We start from the raw sequence: 23090 nt of genomic DNA on the forward strand, positions 1-23090 counted from the left end.
ATTATAGCTTTAGGAAATCGAATCATAGAGATCCGCTATTGATCTGATTAATTGGTATTAATCAAAACATATAATTTATACTTTCTTAACGACTCGTCCAGCGAGCATTAAACCAGTATATTTGAGCAATTCTGTTTATTTCGTGGCCACGATAATGATACAGAATTCGTTGGGTAATTTTGAGCAACAGGTAACACGATCTTTGGCAACTAGTTTCAAACTTGAAAAACACAGCACCAGCCCACTCGTTATAAATGAAAGTTTATTTGCTATTCTGATACAATACTAACAAAACACATACACACACATACACACGTTCTGGCAGGAGGGTTTGCGATTTGAAGAAAGTTTAAAGTTCTAATACTCTTTTCTGAGAGTATTGTATGTTCGGCCTGAGGAAATCACAAACAGAGGATTTTAGTATCTTTTCTTAAAGATTAATTCAACCAGTTTCCATCAGAAATATGGAGAGAGAGTTTGTTACTTGCTCTAAGTTGAGTTGAGAGGTACTCTCCGGTTCCCTTTCCTTCCTGTTTGGGAAATCCTGGGGCTGCTGATGCGTCCCCGTGACGTCACTCGGGGAACCCCTTTTTGCGATTGGTTGGCTTCCTGGTGATGCAAGGGTGATAATGCTTTGAAGTTCTTGAGCGGCTTCAGGCTTTGAAAGTTTCTTTGGTCAGAAGTTTGAAGGAGTGTTGAAGTCTTGGATGGTCAACCTGATGTTAAGGCTGTAGGCGCTTCGCAGCGCGACCAGTGAGGCGAGACCAAAGTTTTCAAGCAGCCAAGTTTTTCCAGCAGCAAATGAGCTTTGTGTCACAGAGTTTTAACGGGCTGGATTCTGTTCAGATTGTCTCTACAGGGCGAAGCCACGCCCCGCACGGTTCTTCTTCATGCATAGATTAACTTAATGCTTCATCCATCATGTGAGGAATATTTCTAATAACTTCTTATAAAAGTATTCATCATTCATATGAGGCTGAAAATCGACAAAAAATTAATTTCAACTTCCTGCATTTGAAATACGTTTTAACATGATACTACACATGGCAATCTATTCAAAAGAAAGTTACTAGGTAAAGATCTAAATAAAGCACACCACGCATAACATAAAACACCAAGCATATGTAAGACATCAAACATGTTATTTGCTGATACACTTGCTCTAATGGCAGTAGAAATAAATGATTGTCTTTAGAGATTGTCTTTATTGTCACTATTACTGATTTATCATGCAGCTCAAAGCATTATGGGTAGAATCTCTCATCAGTGTATTCTGATTCATCAACACAGTTTCACTGATGATTTCAAATGAACAGTAAACCCAGGATAGAGCGGCTGAGTGAATGTGGTCTGGACCGTGTGGATGAGGCTCGTTGTGTCAGAGACGCTGTAGAAGGACAGAGTTCCTGCACTGTGATCCACATACACTCTTATTCTACTGCCGCTGATGGACTCTACAGGGAGATCAATATATTTGTCATTGTGTCTGAATAAGTATCTGTCAGGAGAGCAGGCTAAACTCCAGGACTGATCATTAGATCCAAACTCGGACTGAACACCCCGTCCCTTCCTGTTGATGCTCATATATGAAACTGATAAACGCACACCATCTTCTCCACTCCACTCAATCTCCCAGTAACAGCGTCCACACACACTCTCTCTACACAACACCTGATACACATGATCAAATCTGTCTGGATGATCAGGATACGACTGTTTCTCTCCCACATTTGTCACATTTCTGTCCTTCTCAGAGAGAACGAGGTCAGTGTGTGCTGTGTTTGGATCCAGTGTGAGAAAACAGGCATCTGAACACAAGAACAGAGACATTAATAACACAACAACAATCACTACAACTGTCTGTCTGTGTGTGTGTGTGTGTGTGTGTGTGTGTGTGTATGTGTATGTGTGTGTGTGTTTGAACACGTACATTTCTGTAGTCCAGCTGTAATCATGGACTCTCCTCTATGATCCACACTGTAAAACACACAAAGAGTCACATTCAGTCAGTAAATATACACACACAATGCAATGCAATTAATTACGTATATTGCAGTATATCTTCAATTATTTTGGCTTCTGATTATTCTGAAAATAAGATAATCAAAATAAAATTACATATTAAACCATGCTTTAAACAGAATAACAATATTCTATAATATGCTAGTCATGTTAATGTGATGCTAATCATGCTACCATCTTGCTAAATGTGTTAGCAACCACCCTTAACACCCTAGCAACTTTAAAGGTGCTGTATGTAGGATGTTGACTCTACTAAAGCATAAAAATATCATAATATGTTTGCAGATATTTAAGAAACATGCTAAGTTAACATACTTGTTTATCTGAAAAACAATGCTACAGTCAGTTATTCTCCTTTGAAAATGTCTATTCCGGCCCGGAATGTCTGTGTTTGTTACGGTTTGTGAAACCCGCCTATTCCCAATTTTTCAATTGTATTTCGGCACCCCGAGTTGCCAGTTAGCGGAAAACACAGCATATTTAATTTCATTCATCGTCATGTGCGCTCGTTTCTGTTGGTGTCGTTAATCTGGCAACTTGTGTGTGCGTTAGTGATGTGCGGATGAGCTAAAAAGTCACCCGAATCCGCAGCTTCAAATAAATTATCCACCCGCCAACCACCCGCACCTATATTTTTGTCTGATTTAGATAACCGCACCCGATCGTCACATTCAGGGTTCATACGGTCATGAAAAACCTGGAAAAGTCATGGAATTTTAAAACAGCAATTTCCAGGCCTGTAAAGTTTTGGAAAAGTCATGTTTCACAATTCTATGTACAGTAGAATTATGCTTAATCAGGTCCTGAATTTCGGTGTGGGACTACGCATATTCCCGCAGCTCAACTTTAAAATGAGGGAAATTCCTGCAAAACATTTATTCAATATAGCGTGTAGGTTAGATGAGTAAATAAATTCACACAACCAGTCATTTGAAAACAGCGTGAGTGATTCAGCTGCACCGCGTCTTCAGTGGCCAAATACACACAAAATAACGTCAAGATGGTCGTCCTGGCGAGTATCCTCATAAGCAAGCTTACTGCATAAACATCACGTCATGAGCAAGCTAGTGTTAGAGGCCTTTTTTGCTTTTGTTAATTGTATGATAAATAAAAAGACAACAGATAGAACACAAAAAGATTAGAAAAGCTAGTGTTTTTTTTTTTTTTTTAGAAAACAAGCAATAAATTAATAGAGTGCAAGTCTAAAAGGGACAAGTTTGTTTTTTGTTTTTTTAAAGAATAGAATTAGAATAGAGAGAGGTGTGACGTTCTTCATTCTCTCTTACATTCTTTTTGGCTCATTAAAAATGTATCTTGCTGCCGCGTTCTGGATTAATTTTAAAGGTTTGATAGAACTGGCTGGAAGACCTGACATAATACATACATACAGTCGTGGCCAAAAGTTTTGAGAATGACATAAATATTAGTTTTCACAAAGTTTGCTGCTAAACTGCTTTTAGATATTTGTTTCAGTTGTTTCTGTGATGTACTGAAATATAATTACAAGCACTTCATACGTTTCAAAGGCTTTTATCGACAATTACATGACATTTATACAAAGAGTCAGTATTTGCAGTGTTGGCCGTTCTTATTCAGGACCTCTGCAATTCGACTGGGCATGCTCTCAATCAACTTCTGGACCAAATCCTGACTGATAGCAACCCATTCTTTCATAATCACTTCTTGGAGTTTGTCAGAATTAGTGGGTTTTTGTTTGTCCACCCGCCTCTTGAGGATTGACCACAAATTCTCAATGGGATTGAGGTCTGGGGAATTTCCTGGCCATGGACCAAAAACTTTTATGTTTTGTTCCCCGAGCCACTTAGTTATCACTTTTGCCTTATGGCAAGGTGCTCCTTCATGTTGGAAAAGGCATTGTTCATCATTAAACTGTTCTTGGATGGTTGGGAGAAGTTGCTCTTGGAGAATGTTTTTGTGTCATTCTCAAAACTTTTGTCTTCTAAAGTTGATTCAGCTGCGGGATCGAGGCACCTGCAGTGCAGAGCTTGCTCAGGAATGGCAGCAGGCAGGTGTGAGTGCATCTGCGTGCACAGTGAGGTGAGGACTTTTGGATGATGGCCTGGTGTCAAGAAGGGCAGCAAAGCCACTTCTCTCCAGGAAAAACATCAGGGACAGATTGATCTTCTGCAGAAAGTATTGTGAATGGACTGCTGAGGACTGGGGCAAAGTCATATTCTCCGATGAAGCCCCTTTCCGATTGTTTGGGGCATCTGGAAAAAGGCTTGTCAGGAGAAGAAAAGGTGAGCGCTACCATCAGTCCTGTGTCATGCCAACAGTAAAGCATCCTGAGACCATTCATGTGTGGGGTTGCTTCTCATCCAAGGGAGTGGGCTCACTCACAATTCTGCCCCAAAACACAGCCATGAATAAAGAATGGTACCAAAACACCCTCCAACAGCAACTTCTTCCAACAATCCAACAACAGTTTGGTGAAGAACAATGCATTTTCCAGCACAATGGAGCACCGTGCCATAAGGCAAAAGTGATAACTAAGTGGCTCGGGGACCAGAACGTTGAAATTTTGGGTCCATGGCCTGGAAACTCCCCAGATCTTAATCCCATTGAGAACTTGTGGTCAATCCTCAAGAGGCAGGTGGACAAACAAAAAGGCATCTTCTGCCCCACTTAGTGAAATGTATACATGCCTGCTAAAGCCATGTGCGGGATTTTAATATATACTGCTTACTTTGCGACATCAAATAGTATAGAAAATCAAAAAAATATTTGTTGCAAAATGCTGAACACATTTACAATTTATTATTGTTTCAGTTTATATAGAGGTCTGTGTTGTGGATGAATATTTTGGTGTGGCTCTGCCCCACCTGCCCATATAGACGAGCCGTGCCTGATGAGCTCTTAATTATACATTACAGGAAATTATTTTCAGAACAAATTTCAGTACCCATAGCAAAAAATTTAAGTATTTAAATATTTTAACTATTTAAAAATAAAAAAAACAAATGAATCATTAATCTGTTCATTATTAATGCAAATAATAATATATAAAAAACAATACTTTAAAGGGGATCTATTATGCAAAAATCACTTTTATAAGGTGTTTGAACACAGTTGTATGGCTGCAGTGTGTGAAAACAACCAGCCTATAACGTTAAAAATCCACCAACTCCTTTTTTAATAAAACCAATAAATTCTGTAAAGGTAACAGGTTTGTACTAATAGTGGAATGTGTATTTGCAAAGCCTAGCACTGCTAATGCCGGAGCTTGAGCTCTTGAAGCTCCGCCCTCTCCTTCGGGAGACATTTGCATTTAAAGCAACATACTCAAAATCAGCGCGTTTGGGCTCATACCCTAAAAGTGGTAATTTTAACAAGCTATAAAAATTTATCTGTGGGGTATTCTGAGCTAAAATGTAACATTTGGGGACATCAGAGACTTATTTTACATCTTGTAAAAAGGGGCATAATAGGTCCCCTTTAAAATATTCACATGTATATATTTTTCAATTAAGTATTGCTTTAAAAGGGTCAAGTGAAAAATGAGTAGATTCTGATTAACTTAAACCTCTGATTGGCCATTGCATATTGCTGTTCACGGAAAGCGATATAAATATGCACTGAAGCATTTGAAAGCAGCCGCCTATCAGCACATACTGAACTGAGTCTGTACTTAGTACTGTAGTGCTGGAGAAAGGCCAGTATTGTTATGTTTTTAAAATTTCAGTATCAACTTGGTACAAAAGTATTAATAGCCTACTTTTGACAGTAGTCAAAACTATTAGTCAACAAGTTACTGAATTACTGTTAGCAATGCTGCTTTCCACTTTACTACAAATATTCATTACAAGACTTAAGATCATCATTCAAAATACTTCTCTTAAAGTTGACCACTGGATAGAACGATGGGAAATATCAATATTCGCACTGTCAGAAACCAGTAATGATAGGCCTTGATTTTTCATCGCTGATTACGATTTTTTACATACAAATGGTCTGATACTGACTTGTTAATATTTATTTATTTATTATTTATGTATTTCATTTTTTAAAGCAAGAGATAAGCTAGAATGAAAATATGAGTCCATGAGTATATATGAGTATTTTCCAATCTTTGTGTCTTACTTCAGCGTCTCTGGCCTCTGTTAACATCACGTTTACAGACTCCGTAATGTTTCTATACAAATGACATTTTGGAAAATGCTTACAATACAGTTTGCATGCAAGTCCAGAACAGAGATTGGACGAAATAAAACAAAAGAGCCCGTTGCCAATTGCGCACTGGGAGCAAAAACAGGCCGGTTCAAATTTATGGTTGTTCTAATGTTTTCTACAACTAACATTAATTGTTTTCAGGCAAGCGGTAAGTTATTATTTAAAACAAATATTGTGTTTTACTTTTGCCAGGAACGAACCTTGGTTAAAGTAAAACACACAATAATTTTTTTTAAATAATAATTTTCCAGGACCACATCAAGATTTTCCAGGACATTTTAAATTTTCTCTCATTTTCCATGCATTTTCCAGGATTGGAAAATTAGCCATCAATTTTACAAGTTTTCCAGGATGTGTGGGAACCCTGAATTACAAGCATACAGTGTTGTAGTTATATTGTCAATTATTAAGTCATGAAATCACCAAAGGGCCTGTTTACACCTGGTCAATTCATGCGTTTTCTCTGATCGGATGTCTATCTGATTTGTTCAAACGTTTCTATTTACAATTGGCCACATAAATGTGTCTTTGCAAAATGGATATAAATCCGTTCTTCAATTCAATTGCAGCCTTCCGTTTGAGAAACGGCCATCGTGCTCTGCATTGTGAGGGTAAATCCGTTAAGGTACAGTTAGGGTATGTCAAAAAACACCCAACACATTTTTATCCTCCAACTTCAAAATAATCCTGCATTTTGAAACACCCTTTACAAAAAAAAAAAAAAAAGGTAAAGGTATTTTGAAGTTGGAGGAAAAAGTGTTGGGAGTTTTTAGACATACCCTGTCTTGAACTGTTACACAGAGTATGTTACACAGAGTATGCATGGACCTCACGTCACAGCGCTAGACAAGACGAGCATTAAAAAGTGTATATATATATTTTTTTTTTAAAGAAAATGATCGATGGTTTCGCTAGATAATTTCTGACTGATAAATTCTTTGAGACTGAAGAAAGGGAGACATGAACATCTTGGATCATGGGGGTAAGTAAATTATCAGGAAATTTTTATTCTGAAAGTGGAGTAATTCTTTTAGAAACGGTTGCTGTCATGTACTCTGTACTGTAGCATGCAAAATAGTTCATAGTTTAATGCTTTCATAACATTTAACCTGAAAATTTCTTAAAAGATTACATAAACTGTTCATGTAAACGTCTTTGGATAATACTTTATACATGCGAGTTGATTTATATCTTTATTCTTTTTCTGTTATAGACCACACAGGAATTAATTGATGAAAAATGCAACTAGAATTGCCTGTGACACACTATTACAGTGTCTTTTGTAACTGGTAGTGAGCTGTTACTCTGTGTTAAATCCTGTAGTAGGACTGTCATTAACAAAAAGCCACATTTGTGTGGCAGTGTCCAGCAGAGTATGTGGGCGGAATGGAGCGGCAACAATTTCCCCTCCGCGCTCCGAGCATTTAATAGTCACTCCACTCCAGCTCCGCTCCGGGTTCACCATTTCCTGCTCTCGCTCCAGTCCACTCCGCGCGCACTGATATCAGAAACACCGCTCCGCCTTCGCTCCACAGCTAAAGTATTTCAGTATGTTCGAAATATCACAGTTCTGTTCATAATGTATATTAAAAAATAAGGTCACACTTTATATTAGGTGGCCTTAACTACTATGTACTTACACCAAAGAATAAGTACAATGTACTTTTTGTGTTCATACTGTATTGCAAAACACTTTTGCCGCTATTGAGGTGGGATACGGGTAAGGTTAGGGACAGGTTTGGTGGTATGGGTAGGTTTAAGGGTGGGTTAAGGTGTAAGGGATGGGTCAACAGTGTAATTATAAATGTAAGTACAAAAATGTATTACAGATGTAATTAAATATATGTATTTTTTTAAAATATAAGTACAATGTAAAAACATGTATGTACACAATAAGTGCATTGTACCAAATGATTAATTTAAATGTAAGTACACAGTAGTTAAGGCCACCTAATATAAAGTGGGACCGAAAATAAAATAACAGGAGAGTTTCAAAGAGGCTTATTGGAACACTAGTGTGCAAACTTTTTTCCTACCACGACAAGCTAATAACATGGTTGTCAGCATTAACAGGTATAATTGCTGCTTTTTGCAGTGCAAATTTTGTTTGTGATGAAAATATGTTTTCGTCAGTTATTTTACCTACGGATCAATGCATTTCTTACAGATTTCTGCTCATTTGAAATCGGATACAGATGAATTAGTACTGTAAGATTACATTTGTTTGAATGCATTATTGAGAGAGCGATTGTGTGTGAACAAGTGTTGTAATAGCCTACTTGTTTAAATTATGCTTTCAGCTACAAATATTCAGTATCTAGAAGGAACAAACAAATTCCTTGAGAACTATAACTTCCCACTCATGTCCATTGCCGTCATCACATGTTATGAGAAAATAGTTTTAGCGAGAACAATGTTAAATGATGCGGACTTACTTCGATATGCTGGATTTAGTGGTCGAGTGGTCCATTGTCCGGTTTGAATAGGACCAACGATAATAGCTTACTGTACAACTGCAGCTGCACGGAGGTGTGGATGACATGTGAAGGTATCTCCACAAGATTATGAAAAATAGTATTTGAAGGATACAACTTTAAGAAAACGGTAATATTGCACGTTTCCTTTTTAAAATACTTTGTCAGTGATGCGCAGAGTCAGACAATTGTTTTTACACTGCAATAAATATGGGCCTATCTGTTTCCACTAAAAATAGCTAAATGATGTTCACCTGTATCAGCAAAACTGCTTTAATTTAATTTGATTTGAATTATTTAAAACAATTGAAATACTATTTGGCCAGTTGAAAAGAATGAGATCAACTCTATTCTAAAATATTTACCTGAGAACTTTTTTAAACAGTTTTGTTTTTATGGATATTTTAATATATTTATTCTAAAACATAACAAGGATAGTAGATTATATTTAACAATAAAAATTAATGTGTATGGCACAGATGGCATTTATAGCCTGTATCTCATATTTCCTTAATGTCCTGTTCTTTTGACGGTGACAGGGTGTCACGTGGATGAAAATGCATGGAAATTATATGCAGATGAGGTTATGCATAGTAAAACTAGGCACTGTATGCTCCATATATGGTGATTTCAGGGAGGAAACGGGGTGGAGATGCACGTACGCACAATCTTCCGACAGGGACAGGGATTTATTAAGGGATTTTTGCACAGGTTCTGGCATATGCATGGTTTTATAAATCTAAAAACTTTTGTGAGTAAGCAAAATCTAGCTTTTGTGCATACGTACACTTTTAAAATGAAATCTACAGAGAGTTTTATAAACAAGACCCCCGATCCTGTGTGAAATAGAACATGCTTTCCATTGATATTAAAACATAATTCTGAGGGGAAATCATAAAAATAGCTTCTTGTTTTTATCTTAACTGTAATGCTGTCAAAACCTAACTGGAACTACTTTAGCTGTGGATTTACTGCAAAATAATTGCACACCTTAGAATGTTCATCAACTTATCAGAATTAAGTATTCAATAGTATAAGTACAGCTAAACTGTTAATTCTCAGTAAGAGGTTTTGTAGATGTATGAAAGACATAATATCAAAATAGTTTATAATAAGTAAAGATGGTAATGCTGTCTTTGGAGTTGTTTAATCAAAACTCCTCCGGCTCAACATACTTGAGTTTTTTCAGTGAGCAGTTTGGATCCTCCAGTTTTTCAGAGAGCAGCGTGACTCCTGAATCTCCTGGGTGATTGTAGCTCAGATCTAGCTCTCTCAGGTGTGAGGGATTTGAACTCAGAGCTGAAGAGAGATAACCACAGCCTTCCTCTGTCACCATACAGCCAGACAACCTAAAGACATACACAGCAACAGTCCACACATGACTTCAACATTTATACCTATTTCAGCCATTCAGTAGGTATTATGCATTTGTAACTGCCAGTATAACCACCAGTAATTTCCAGTGACTCATTGAAAAATATATAATTATATATAATTAAATATACAATTTATGTAATTCATGTAATTTGTAATTGAATATGAGAAATGAAACATTACCAGTCATTTTCAGCATATTAGACATTACAAAAATGAATGCGTATATTTTAAAATAAAATATTTGCAAGAAATTCAAATGCTTTATTTTGCAATGAAATGAAAAATTATTTCTTCATTCCTCCTCAAATACCTTTAAAAGTTTTATGTCTTTAAACATCTTCACCTTAATGCTCCTCAGTTGTTAAGAAGATTTAAAAACAATTCTCATTACAAAATTGGGAAAATATTTGGCACGTTGCATATTCAAATCCACGTTGGATATGAGTTTGTGTGGAGCAGCATTTGCTGCAGTCGGTTCAACCGCGAGACCCGACCAGATTTCTTGCGACATGGGATTAAATTCCCAAATAAAACGCGGTAGGGTCGGTAACTCTGGTATAATTTTAACGGGAGCGGGCAGTCCCGAGGTCCTTTCAGAACAGCATATCTGTGCTTTATTCTTATTACTAGAAACATTCAGGCCAGATGAGTTGGAACTGAACTCTACAAGACAGTGGCCCTCCAGGAGCTGAAGTTGACACCCATTATTTGCCTTCAATCAAGCTGTTATGAAACACCGAAAACACAGGATAATGACCTGCTTATGTGTAAATGAATACAGTCCCATCCCTCACATGGAGTATGTCAGAATGTGTATTTATATAATTACATCACAACCTCAAAAACGTAATAAAATTACAATCATACAAAGCCATATTCCATTTTGCCAACCATGTATTGTCAGAATTCATAAAAAAAGCCAACCAATTGATGAGTACCAATCACTAATCATATAATTGTGATAATCTGAACAATTATAAACACAAAGTAATTGCATACAGAATAAATCATAGCAGTTTGACAAAAAAAATAAAATAAATAAAGTATTTGAACTCAAACCTCAGAATCTCCAGCTGACAGTTTGGGCTCTTCAGTCCATCAGAAAGAAGCTTCACTCCAGAATCCTTCAGGTCATTGGTGGTCAGGTCCAGCTCTCTCAGGACAGAGACTGAGGAATTTAGAACTGAAGACAAACTCTGACAACAATGAGTAGTGAGATTACAGTTATGTAGCCTGTGTAGGAAACAAAATAAACAGTGATATTAATGCTTATTAGGTAAGGTGTATAATATGGAACATAGATAACCTGTATAAACCTTTGATTGTATGGAAAGCTAAAGAATTTTCTCTTCATAATACATCAAACCAGTATTTGCAGTTTCTTTAATTTACAATAAAATTAAGCCTGTTGTGATAATTACTACATCAACTTGTCACACAGTATATGAACATGACCGCAAAACGTTTTGGTGATGCAATATATTGTCCATTGTGTTTTCATGCCTGTTCGTAAAAAAAATAAAAAAAATAAAAAATTGAATTAAATTCCCAAATAAAACGCGGTAGCAGTTGGTAACACTGGTATAATTTGAACGGGAGCGGGCGGTCTAACAATATCCCGTTCCCGAGGTCCTTTCAGAACAGCACATCTGTGCTTTATTTTTATTGACCACAGGTACAGCCTGCACTCAGGACTGTTATCCGCGCTGCACGCATGAACCAGTGCTTTCTGCGTCACGCATTTTATTTGCGAGGTCTGTGCGCAGCATGTGCATAATGGTCCTCAGAGCAGGCTGTACCGGTGGTGAATATATGGCCCTCAGACAGAACAGGCAGGTTGTGATGAGTGACGGAGCAAAATAAGGATGGAGCAAAGTGTGGATGCGCTGTCCTTGAAGGACGTTCAACTCGGTTTTGTTTTTATTTTGCTTAGCCTATCATTTTAAATGTTGTATTTATTTATTTTTTTCTACTCTGCGACTCTTTTCCTATTGTGTTAACAGCAAAATGTTAAACGAATTGTATGAACAAGATGAATAAAAATAAATAAAAATTTTGTACATTTTTATTTTTTCTGTGACACTTTTTTTACCTACTGTGTTGGCAGCAAAATGTTAAACGAATTTTGTGTCTTAAGACACAAAGTTCGTTTAACATTTTGCTGTCAATAAATTCAAGACTCTTGACAAGACAAATAAAATAACAAATAAAATTTTGTGCAGACTACACTTTCATTTTTTAGCCCATCTCTCATTCTTTCAGTAGCAGAAATTTAAATGTGAGATTCTGGAAATGGAATCTAAATTTAGCAGGAACGGTCAGGTCGGGAAGAAATTTATTCTAAGCGGACAACGGGAGAAACAAAGAGTGAATATATAGCAGGAGCGGGTGGGTGCGGGATATAAACTTGCGGGAGCGGGATTAAAAAAATAGTCCCGCACAGACCTCTAGTTCAGACTCAGCTCCTTGAAGGCCACTGCCTGCAGAGTTCAGCTCCAACCCTAATTAAACACACCTGACCCAGCTATTCAAGGTTTTCAGGATTACTAGACACTAGGGGTGTCAATGTTAACGCGTTAACGCATGCGATTAATCCAAAAAATTTAACGAGTTAATATTTTTTTAACGCAAATTAATAGTTTGATAAGGTTTGACCCCAACTTCTTCCTGTCATCGCAGCGCGAAAGGTCATCTATCATTGTGTGATGAGGGTACAGAACCAGTGTTGCCAGGGTCACGGCACAAGTGGACTATTTTGAAAATACAGTCACGGGAAAAAATTACAGAGCCATGGTTTGTCATTTTTTTGGGCTACTTTTATAATGTACTACGGCCGCCCAAAGTGTATATAGACACATAAAAATTTAAATAAATCCTTTTACTAATGTGTATTATACTTGGAATGTATCCCTGGCAACTTAAGAACGGAGAGGCGGTTGTAACATCACGAACAACATGAGTTTCAGCCAGAGCAGCAGAAATAAACATGACAACAGTCACTATAGATTATATAAGATAATAAACACGATTACGATAGGATATTTGTATGTGATTTTCTTGAGATAATGTGTACATCTGAAATGCTAATTTGTGCAGCAATATAAAATGCTATAAATAGCATATTTTAACAACAGTAAACGACCAAACTCCACGTGATCGTAAAAGGAAGTTATTACAAACACTCGATGGTGGTTTGAAGTGAGTTCTGAGTAAAAGTGTACTATTTATCTCATAAATTGTCTTATGTAGCATGATGCTAATGTTAGCTTTAATGCAGCTGCAGAACAGGTCCAGTTCTTCTTCATAATGCATTTTGTCATAATACTTCACGTAAGGTCGCAAGAAATGATTTGTTGCATTTATTTAGAAATACTTTTGATAACAGTTGGGTAAATGTATACTGGGATTGAAGCGATGTGGCTTGGTAAATGTTTTATTGCCAGTATAAAGGCTGATAATGGCTGAATAAAAACAAAAGAATAATAAGGATTATGTCTCATACCTGGTGGAAGTGTGAAAGGTTCTGTTTCCTTAAACTAGTTTGTCATGCATTTCTTTTTCAATACATTTACAGGTAAATCCTAGTATTTTAAATTTGCGATTAATCATGATTAATCACAGTCCATGACTGTGATTAACGCAATAATTTTTTTTAATCGATTGACAGCACTACTAGAAACATTCAGGCAGATGAGTTGGAGCTGAACTCTATAAGACAGTGGCCCTCCAGGAGCTGAAGTTGACACCCATTATTTGCCCTCAATCAAGCTGTTCTGAAACCCTGAAAACACAGGATAATGACCTGCTTGTGTGTAAATGAATACAGTCCCACCCTTCACATGGAGTATGTCAGAATGTGTATTTATATAATTACATCACAACCTCAAAAACGTAATAAAATTATAATCATACAAAGCCATATTCCATTTTGCCAACCATGTATTGTCAGAATTCATAAAAAAAACAAAAAGCCAACCAACTGATGAGTACAATCACTAATCATATAATTGTGTTAATCTGAACAATATAAACACAAAATAATTGCATACAGAATAAATCATAGCAGTTTGACTTGTAATAATTAACTTAATGCAAATAAATAAATAAATAAATAAAGTATTTGAACTAGTGCTGGGCATAGATTAATCTAGATTAATCTCATCCAAAATAAAAGTTTTAGTTTATATAATATATCTGTGTGTACTGTGAATATTTATTATGTGTATATAAAGACACACATACAGTATATATTTTGAAAATATTTACATGTATTTACATGTATATATTTATATTAATATAATTTATATGATATATAAATATATTTAATATATAAACATAACACATTTTTCTTAAATATATACATACATGGGTGTGTATTCATATATACATAATAAATATACACAATACACACACATATATTATGTACACAAAAACTTTTATTTTGGATGAGATTAATCTAGATTAATCTATGCCCAGCACTAATTTGAACTCAAACCTCAGAATCTCCAGATGACAGTGTGGGCTCTTCAGTCCATCAGAAAGAAGCTTCACTCCAGAATCCTTCAGGTCATTGTTGGTCAGGTCCAGCTCTCTCAGGACAGAGACTGAAGAATTTAGAACTGAAGACAAACTCTTACAACAATGAGTAGTGAGATTACAGTTATGTAGCCTGTGTAGGAAACAAAACAAACAAACAGTGATATTAATGCTTATTAGGTAAGGTTTATAATATCGAACATTGTATGGAAATCTAAAAAATTATCTCGTCATAAAACATCAAACCAGTATTTGCAGTTTCTTTAATTTATGATAAAATTAAGCCTGTTGTGATAATTACTATATCAACTTGTCACACAGTATATGGACATGACCACAAAAAGTTTTGGTGATGCAATATATTGTCCATTGTGTTTTCATGCCTGTTCGTAAAAAAAAAGTAAAAAATATCACCTACATTTTGCCTCTGTCACCTTGTCTCCTCACTGAGTCTGAGGGGGAGCGCAGGCAGCTCCTCCACACACACACACACACACACACACACACACACAGGTTTCCATGTTTTGTTGGGCCATTCCATAGGTGTAATGGTTTTTCTACTACGCAGTCTGTATTTTCTATCCCCTTACCCTGACTCTACACCTAAACCTACCCCTCACAGGAAACCTTCTGCATTTTTAGATTTTCAAAACACTTAATTCTGTATGATTTATAAGCTTTTTTTCGTCATGGGGACCTAAAAAATTTACCCACAAGGTAAAAATTTACTGGCATTACTATACTTATGGGGACATTTGGTCCCCATAATGTAGTGAATAGCAGTATACACACACACACACACGCACACACACACACACACACACAACTTGTATGATTATTTCAACTTAATCCCCTTTCAAGGGGATTTCATGTCACTGGCGTCAGCGCAGGTGACACAGTGTAACTGCATTGACTACCAGCCTGTCTAGCACACACAGAAGCAAGTCCCAGTGCTGATACTGCTCAAATATTATCATTATATAGTCAGCAACATAAAATGGTCTTAAAATCACAATAAAATAATTTATTGCAATTACTTCTGGGACAATAATTATGACAGACTTAGATTCAATTAAGAATAATCAAAACTCAGGTTCAACTGGCCTGATGGTGGAGATACATTGGCATTTAATTTAATCACACACAAATATACATCAACATTTTTATGAACCGTCTTAGCCAGTAAGTCACCTGTGTAAGATTAAGACCCAACTAAAAAAAAAGTTTATATAAATTAGAGTAAAGAAGACTCTTACAGTGCTTTTCTGGTGTTTTTGATCACAGGCAGCAGTCTCATCACTGCTTCATCAAATCTTCTGTATTTCTGCAGTTCAAATTTCTCTTGAGCCTCTTCTGACATCAGGAGCACGAAAACCAGACCAGACCACTGAACAGAGGAGAGATCATGTGAAAGTTGTCCTGATCTCAGTTTCTTTTGTATTTCCTCAACAGAGTCAACTTTCATTTCAGTCAGACAGTAGAAGAGGTTGATGGTTCTTTCCACTGATTTCTCCTTCTCTATTTTCTTTTTGATATAGTCAGCAGAGTATTCCATGTTCTCTGATTTGAGCTCTAGTTCTGGCTGTAGTTCCTTTATGTAACTCTGATTGAACTCCATTGAGAGACCCAGCAGGAACCGAAGGAAAAGGTCTAGGTGTCCATTCTCACTTTTTAAAGCCTTCTTGACTGCAGCCTTATGAAATTGAAACTGTGGCTTTTTAGAGAGTTTCCATGTCAGTTTTTCTATCCAGGATTGAAAAAAGAGGTTTTCTTTCTCCTTTTTGTCAATCAAAGTTGAATACAGAGCAGCAAGGAATTCCTGGACACTAAGATGTACGAAGCTATAAATACTTCCTTCTAAAACAGCGTTTTCTTCCTGAAAGATCTCAGTGCATAACCCAGAGAACACTGACCCTTCACTGACATCTAATCCACATTCCTCAAGATGTTTTTTGTAAAAAATCAGCTCGCCTTTCATCAGCTGATGAAAGGCCAGTTTCCCAAGCTTCATAATAATCTCATTGGCCTTAGATTCAGGATCATCACTGTATTTTTTTTTCATCTGCTGCATCTGAGAAAGTACAAAGTTTGTGTACATCCCTGTGAGAGTAGTGGGAGTTTTGTCATTGCTCTCTCGACCCAGCAGAGGCCGAAGAACAGTAAGAGATATCCAGCAGAAGACGGGGATGTGGCACATGATGTACAGACTCCTGAATTTCCTGATGTGACGGATGATGTTTCCAGCAACCTCAGCACTGCTGTTTCTGTTGAAGTATTGCAATTTCTGCTCATCGTTAAATCCTCGCACCTCTGTCACCTGATCAATGTAGTCTCTTGGTATCAGACTGGCTGCTGCTGGTCTGGATGTGATCCAGATGAGAGCAGAGGAAACCAGATGTCTCTTGATCAGGTTTGTTATTATGATACTCACTGTTGTTTTTTCATTAACATCAGTAAAGCTGTCATCCCCTTTAAAGCTTAAAGGGAAGCGACATTCATCCAGCCCATCAAAGATGAACATGACTTTACCATCCCCTTCAGGAAGAGAGGGCAAGCGCAGTTCTTCACGACCACTAAAGACGTATTTGTTAAGCAGTCCTATGAGACTGAACTCTTCTTTAATCAAATTCAGTCTACGGAATGGGAGTGGACAAATGAAGACTATATCCTGATTTTCTTTTCCGTCAGCCCAGTCAAGGATGAATTTATTGACAGAGACAGTCTTTCCCACCCCTGCAATTCCCATTGTCAACACTGTTCTGTTTTGTTGACCCGTATCACTCTGGACTTTGAACATGTCGTTGCATTTGATTGGTGTGTCAGTGGCAAATCTGTTGCGACTCGATTCAATTTGTATCACCTCATGCTCACTCTCTATTCCTCCAGTCTCGTTCTCCACCACATACAGATCTGTGTATATATCATTCAGGTGTTGCTGATGACCCTTCTGTGAATTACCAATCAATATCTGTTGGTAGTCCTGTTTTAATTTCTTCTTCAGTCTGCGGCTGATCTCTGCGTAATCATGAAGAGCAGCTTTATGGTCCTCTGCAGCTGAGCATTTGAGAAAGAGAAAAAGTGAACAGAGTAAGTGATCAGTTTTTAACTCCTGCGATTGAATACATTTTCCGGCATCCATGTTTTCACTGTTATACTGTAGGTGCTAGCTATTATGCATCTTCTGAGAGAGTATGGAACCTCTGGATCAAAACGCACATGAAGAAGAAGCAGAAAAAATGATATAAGCACTGCTTCACACATTTATATGCTCAAACAGCATATAAATCAAAACTGTTCAACCGTACCGAATTAAATGTTGAACTCACAAAGAGTTAAAGAACTGTGCAAGATTTGGGAGTGTTGATGGACGTGATCTACTCGATCTGTGTTTTTATCATTGTCCTGAATCTGATCTGGATGTAGTATTTGATAAATAATATAAAAAATTCTTGGCTGTCAGGTAGAAAGTATTGAATTATTGAAATATTTTTGCTTCATAAGGGATTTTCAGTTGGTGAAAACAAACACCAACCAGTGGCAACGGGTAACACACTGATCCAATAAAACCACACAAATGTGTCTATTGGTGTTGGTCAGCATCTGTCAGTGTAGTGTGAACTAGCCATAACTGCACCTTGTTTTCCTGTGTGTTTCTCTGTATCTTGAGATTTTTGTGGCTCTGTGAAAAGAAAAGAAGAGAAGTAAAGAAAAGACTGCCATGTAGTTAATGTCATTGAACAATATTGCCATAAAATAAACTAAATTAGGAATAACGTTCACAAATGATTGACAAGCATTAATAAGCTACTAACTGATGGCTAAAAAGCAATATGTCTCAGTAAGCACAGTTAGAGTGAAAGTACCAGTTCTTTCAGGGTTGAAGTTGAAGATTACTGATGTTATGGTGTTTCCAATCAATGTGGGAGCATTTAAAGTTGCTCCTGTCTCAGCTTTCTGATCAACACTGATTTCAGGGTGAGTGGTGCTGTTCATCTCGACTGGAATAGAGACAAGAAATTAATTATCTTTTGTAAATGGCACTTTAACATTACTGATGATCTTTCATCCATTACCTTCCTTCTGTTTTCTTCTTCCAGCTCATCTAGTTTGCAGGGCTTAAAGTTCTCCGGCACCGTGCCTGATCTACGGCGTGCAGCGTTTGGCTGTGAAAAAAAAAAGTGAAAAATCCTACATTTAAAATAAAAAACTTGTTGATATCACTTTCGAGTCCATGAGTTCGCCTACCAATGAGAGGAGCACAGCTTTCACTCTCAACCAAACTAACATTACTAGCCAATCAGAATTTTTTGCTCTTATAAACACGAGTCGCACATAATTGTATCCAGTAGCAGAGCCGCAGCCCTGATGAATGGAGAAGCGCGACATGCTGAAAAAGCTGCGAGGCACAATGATCAAAGATGTCCATCTAGCACATATTTACCAAAGACTGTAAAAAACACAGAAAAACTAGAAAGCAGCTGAGCTTTGTAAACAGCTCAGAGTAATCATGTCATCTCCATAAGAACGATATGATTGCCAGAATATATTTACCGGGATTTTTGAAAATTTCCTGTTCACACATGATCTCTTAATGGTAACTTGCCGGTAATCTACCAGTATAGACTGTATTTGTGAAAGGGGCTAAACTCTTCCTCTGCATATGCTGTGAGAATTGCTTAACATTCATCCGGGAAAACAGTGCATTCTCATTAGATTTGTAATGTAAATCGTTTATAAACCTTTGCCAACACAGGAGAATACATCAACCTATTTCTAAATATGCCATTGTACATCGCGATTTCAAAATAAATGTTTCTGAGTTTGCATGTGGCCAAAAATGTAAATTTAATGGATTTAAACATGGATTTTAAGAGTGTTGTTCAATAAAACCATGCAGTTACTTGGTTTTGATATTTTATTGGTATTATTATTGCCTCATCGTTAGTTTATATATAAATAGTCATACTAGAGCCTGGTTTTCACTTAGGCCTGTTTGTGTTACTAAAAATACCAGATTACTCAATTGTCATAATAATCAGTAGATTACTTGATTACCAAAATAATCATTAGTTACAGCCCTAGATTAGTTAAAATATTTCAAATTACAACTGCATTGTTTGACTTTTTGTAAAAGACAAATATTTTGTTATTGAAAATTTCTTAAAAATAGTATTAAAATATTGTCTCATTCTAGTGAACCTGTATTTTGTCACACCCCTAGTGTCGATAAGCGGTGATATAGCTCATAATTTACCAAGTGTATGATATAGCTTTCATTCTTCAGGTCAACCATACAGTATATTCATGAAAAAAAAAAATCAGTTTGAATAAGGAAAGCAATAACTATGCCATAGTATTCTTTCAAATGTTTATGTTTGCAGTCATTGCATGTGCTGCCATGAGCAGCGCCATCTTGTGCATATATACAAACACCAACACAGCCCTTCAGAAATACACATTCCTCGCTACAAAGATCTTCAGCACTAACCAGGTGAATCCAGTTAATAACTCTGGCAATGCACGAAATGCAAAAATATCAAGATGAAATGAAGCACGACAACAATGGAGTCAAGCCACTACAGTACTGGCAAGGATGGGTAACTGTGTATCCAACACTTGCACCTGTTGCAATGGATTTGGTCTGTGCCCCTGCATCTCAAGCCTGAATATTTTCTGTCTGTGGACAGCTTTCATCTGGACTGAGAATCATAGATTGTGGGTCACATTCATCAGACAGACACACACGTACTATGCTTATATTTATATATAACAACTAGAATTAAATCCCTCCCTGGAAGCTTGAACAGTTTTGTAGCATTTTAAAATGCTGGTTTAATGTAGTAAGACAGTGATGCTAAAAAAATATTAACGCAACTTGTTTAATTACACAAGAGTTTTCCTCCCTTTAGAAAATCGTAACGAAGAAAATGCTAATGCATTAAGACAGTATTTAAAGTTCATATTTTGGGTTCATCAGTTTTTATGCAGATATTACGCTTTATTAGTAAGGTGTGTACAGAATGTGGTCTTTTAATAGCAGTGTTGCGGTACATTAAGCACTCTTTATATGAGAGGAAAATGCTTAACGTGTAAATAAACGCGTTGGGTACACGTTTTGGGCTTATGTGCGTATCTGCATGTAGTATATGCTTTACAATTTTGTCTTTCACTGTCTTGGTACATTAAGCCACATGAAGCGTTATTTGTGTTAAGCCATTTAATGCCCCTGTTCAAGTTCGCTAATTCACAAGACGAGTGAGAGTCATACTCGCGAAGGTGATGTTAATTATTAAACCAAACAAAATCTAAACTTTCAAAAACATGCAGCAATATAATTATTTTATTGAGTGACAGGCAGTGGGTTAATGGGTGACATTATTAATAGATTTACTATCCGGTGTCTTCTCGTCATCTCCGCGACCTGCTTCCCTCAGGGTTTTTACACAGAGAAAAGGCGAAAAATACACTGCATTGTCCAGTTTTTTCTCAGAACGATGATCGGAGTTACTTTTGCAATTCTCGATGCAGCATGAATGACAAACAATGGTGACATTTTCCACAATCACAACAGAAAATCAAAATCCTGCCGGAACGGTAGCATGATCCTCCCAGTATGGCGGATAAACAAAGCAGTTTCCCAGAATTCAACACGGCGTGACGTCAGCTTCACATTCTCTGTTGCACATGGTATTATTATTATTATTATATGTACTAATATTTAAATAAATTAAATAAATGTAATATTTTAAACTAAATAGTATTTTAAATAATAATAACATTTTAAACTAATAAATACATTTTGCATAATATATTATTCCACCAACACGCCGGACTTAAACATAATATCCTGTATTGCTTAAACAGTCGAAGCTTGCAGTAATCAACGGTTTTTAGAAAACACTGTTTATATGAACATCTCTGTAAACCAGTGGTCTCAAACTCAATTCCTGGAGGGCCACAGCTCTGCAGAGTTTAACTCACACCTGTTTGGAAGCTTTTAATAATACTGAAGACCTTGATTAGATGGATCAGGTGTGTTTGATTAGGGTTGGAGCAAAACTGTGTAGAGCTGTGTGTAAAAAGCCAGGTTAAAAAAAAGAAAGGCATTGGAGGATGACGCGGCCAAATGTGCCAAACTGACAAATATTTTTTCAAGACGACAAACGAGCACACGTGAAGTGGCGACTCAAGGTACAGTGACTAGCAACATTTACAGTTATGCATATGACAAACGCTTTTATCCAAACTGACTTACATTGAAGGAATTTTTTTATTCAGTTTAGGTTTTTTCTATTGATTGTCTTTTTCAATTAAATGTAAGTGATTTTAGCCTGTTCTTTCTTTCTTTTTCTTTCTTTCTTTCGAGATGCTTCCTGATTTTCCATTTAGTTATTGATGACTGTTTGGCAGCTTTCAATTTTGAATTGAACTTTCTTTTTAATTTATAATGTTACAGTTGTTTGTTTTGTAGCAGAAATGTTTCATATAATTTATTTCATTATTTTATTTATTACATTGACGTGGATATAAAAATAAAAACAATAGTGCAAAAAGTATATTTCTTACTGCACTACTTTATTTTCGTTTGAATGCAAACCATTTTTTCATAATGTACTTGTTGTAGAAAACTCAGTATGTGATTTGTTATTGATCATTTATGGCCATATTTACATTATTCATATTTTTTATTGAAACATGTCAAAAATAATTATAACAGGATAGTAAGAACAGATCTGTCACATCATTTATCCAGATTCCACCACGGTGGGAGGGGTTGGATGGGGATCGGTGGTGGGCTGGTCTTGAGCATTACACTCCCGGGGCTGAAAGTGGATCCCACTCCGGCCCCGACAGGAACTGAGTTTGAGTAACATCGGTAAAGTTGTTGAAATGAATAAAATGATTTTAAAAAAAAATTGTAATGTACAATAAAACTATATTACACATACAAAATATTATATATTATTGTATAATTATAATATAATATATAATTATTCAGTTAACATCACCTTCATAAATTAAATAAAAACAGAAAAAAACACAATGATGCACATCATTCATCGTTTTGCTGAGATGTAGAGTTAAAAAAATAATTGAATTTTGTGTAGAAAAGTTAAAAAGCCATCTTGTTCCGACCAAAGTGACTTGAACGCACCCGACGTCGTAATAACCAACTCGTAAGTCTTTTGCTTTTTTTCACGGCAGATTTGCTTTCGGATGAAAAATATCATACATACCGATCCACATTTCAACAGGTACACACTCCTGCCTAAACATTTGCGATTGTAACGAGCGTTCGTGCAGAGTTCGCCTAAACACTAATGAATAAGAAAACAATAAACGAGAGCGTCTGAACTCCTCTTAACTTTTATTCTCCGTTACACACCCGGGAAAGAGCAATCCCAAAAGTGCGCATGCCCATTGCCTATCTACGGCAAGCCCTGAGGGGGAAATGCATTACACGCACTAGTCGAGCTCTGCAGCAGACTT

General features: G+C 36.6%; 1 protein-coding gene across 1 annotated transcript; it reads right to left on the bottom strand.

The window, feature by feature from the left end:
• Positions 1-244: 244 nt before the first annotated feature.
• Positions 245-23006, bottom strand: LOC131538361 (NACHT, LRR and PYD domains-containing protein 3-like). The gene is made up of 10 exons (XM_058772195.1): positions 22838-23006; positions 18674-18763; positions 18464-18598; positions 18235-18279; positions 15857-17654; positions 14560-14733; positions 11124-11297; positions 9863-10036; positions 1931-1977; positions 245-1808 (listed from the first exon to the last, which is right to left on the bottom strand). The coding sequence occupies exons 3-10, from the start codon at positions 18591-18593 to the stop codon at positions 1282-1284; spliced, it is 3069 nt and encodes a 1022-aa protein (XP_058628178.1). The 5' UTR covers positions 18594-18598; positions 18674-18763; positions 22838-23006; the 3' UTR covers positions 245-1281.
• Positions 23007-23090: the final 84 nt, after the last annotated feature.

The sequence above is a fragment of the Onychostoma macrolepis genome, chromosome 04, assembly GCF_012432095.1.
Source record: "Onychostoma macrolepis isolate SWU-2019 chromosome 04, ASM1243209v1, whole genome shotgun sequence".
Lineage (NCBI taxonomy): Eukaryota > Metazoa > Chordata > Actinopteri > Cypriniformes > Cyprinidae > Onychostoma > Onychostoma macrolepis.

What these genes read in the sequence shown, in the direction of transcription:
- LOC131538361 (XM_058772195.1), bottom strand. Translation starts at nt 18,593, where the DNA reads ATGAACAGCACCACTCACCCTGAAATCAGTGTTGATCAGAAAGCTGAG. An exon ending in GAAACACACAGGAAAACAAG is followed by an intron (nt 17,655 to 18,234) that starts GTGCAGTTATGG and finishes TCAAATGCTCAG; the next exon opens with CTGCAGAGGACCATAAAGCT. An exon ending in TGTCATCTGGAGATTCTGAG is followed by an intron (nt 11,298 to 14,559) that starts GTTTGAGTTCAA and finishes TTTCCTACACAG; the next exon opens with GCTACATAACTGTAATCTCA.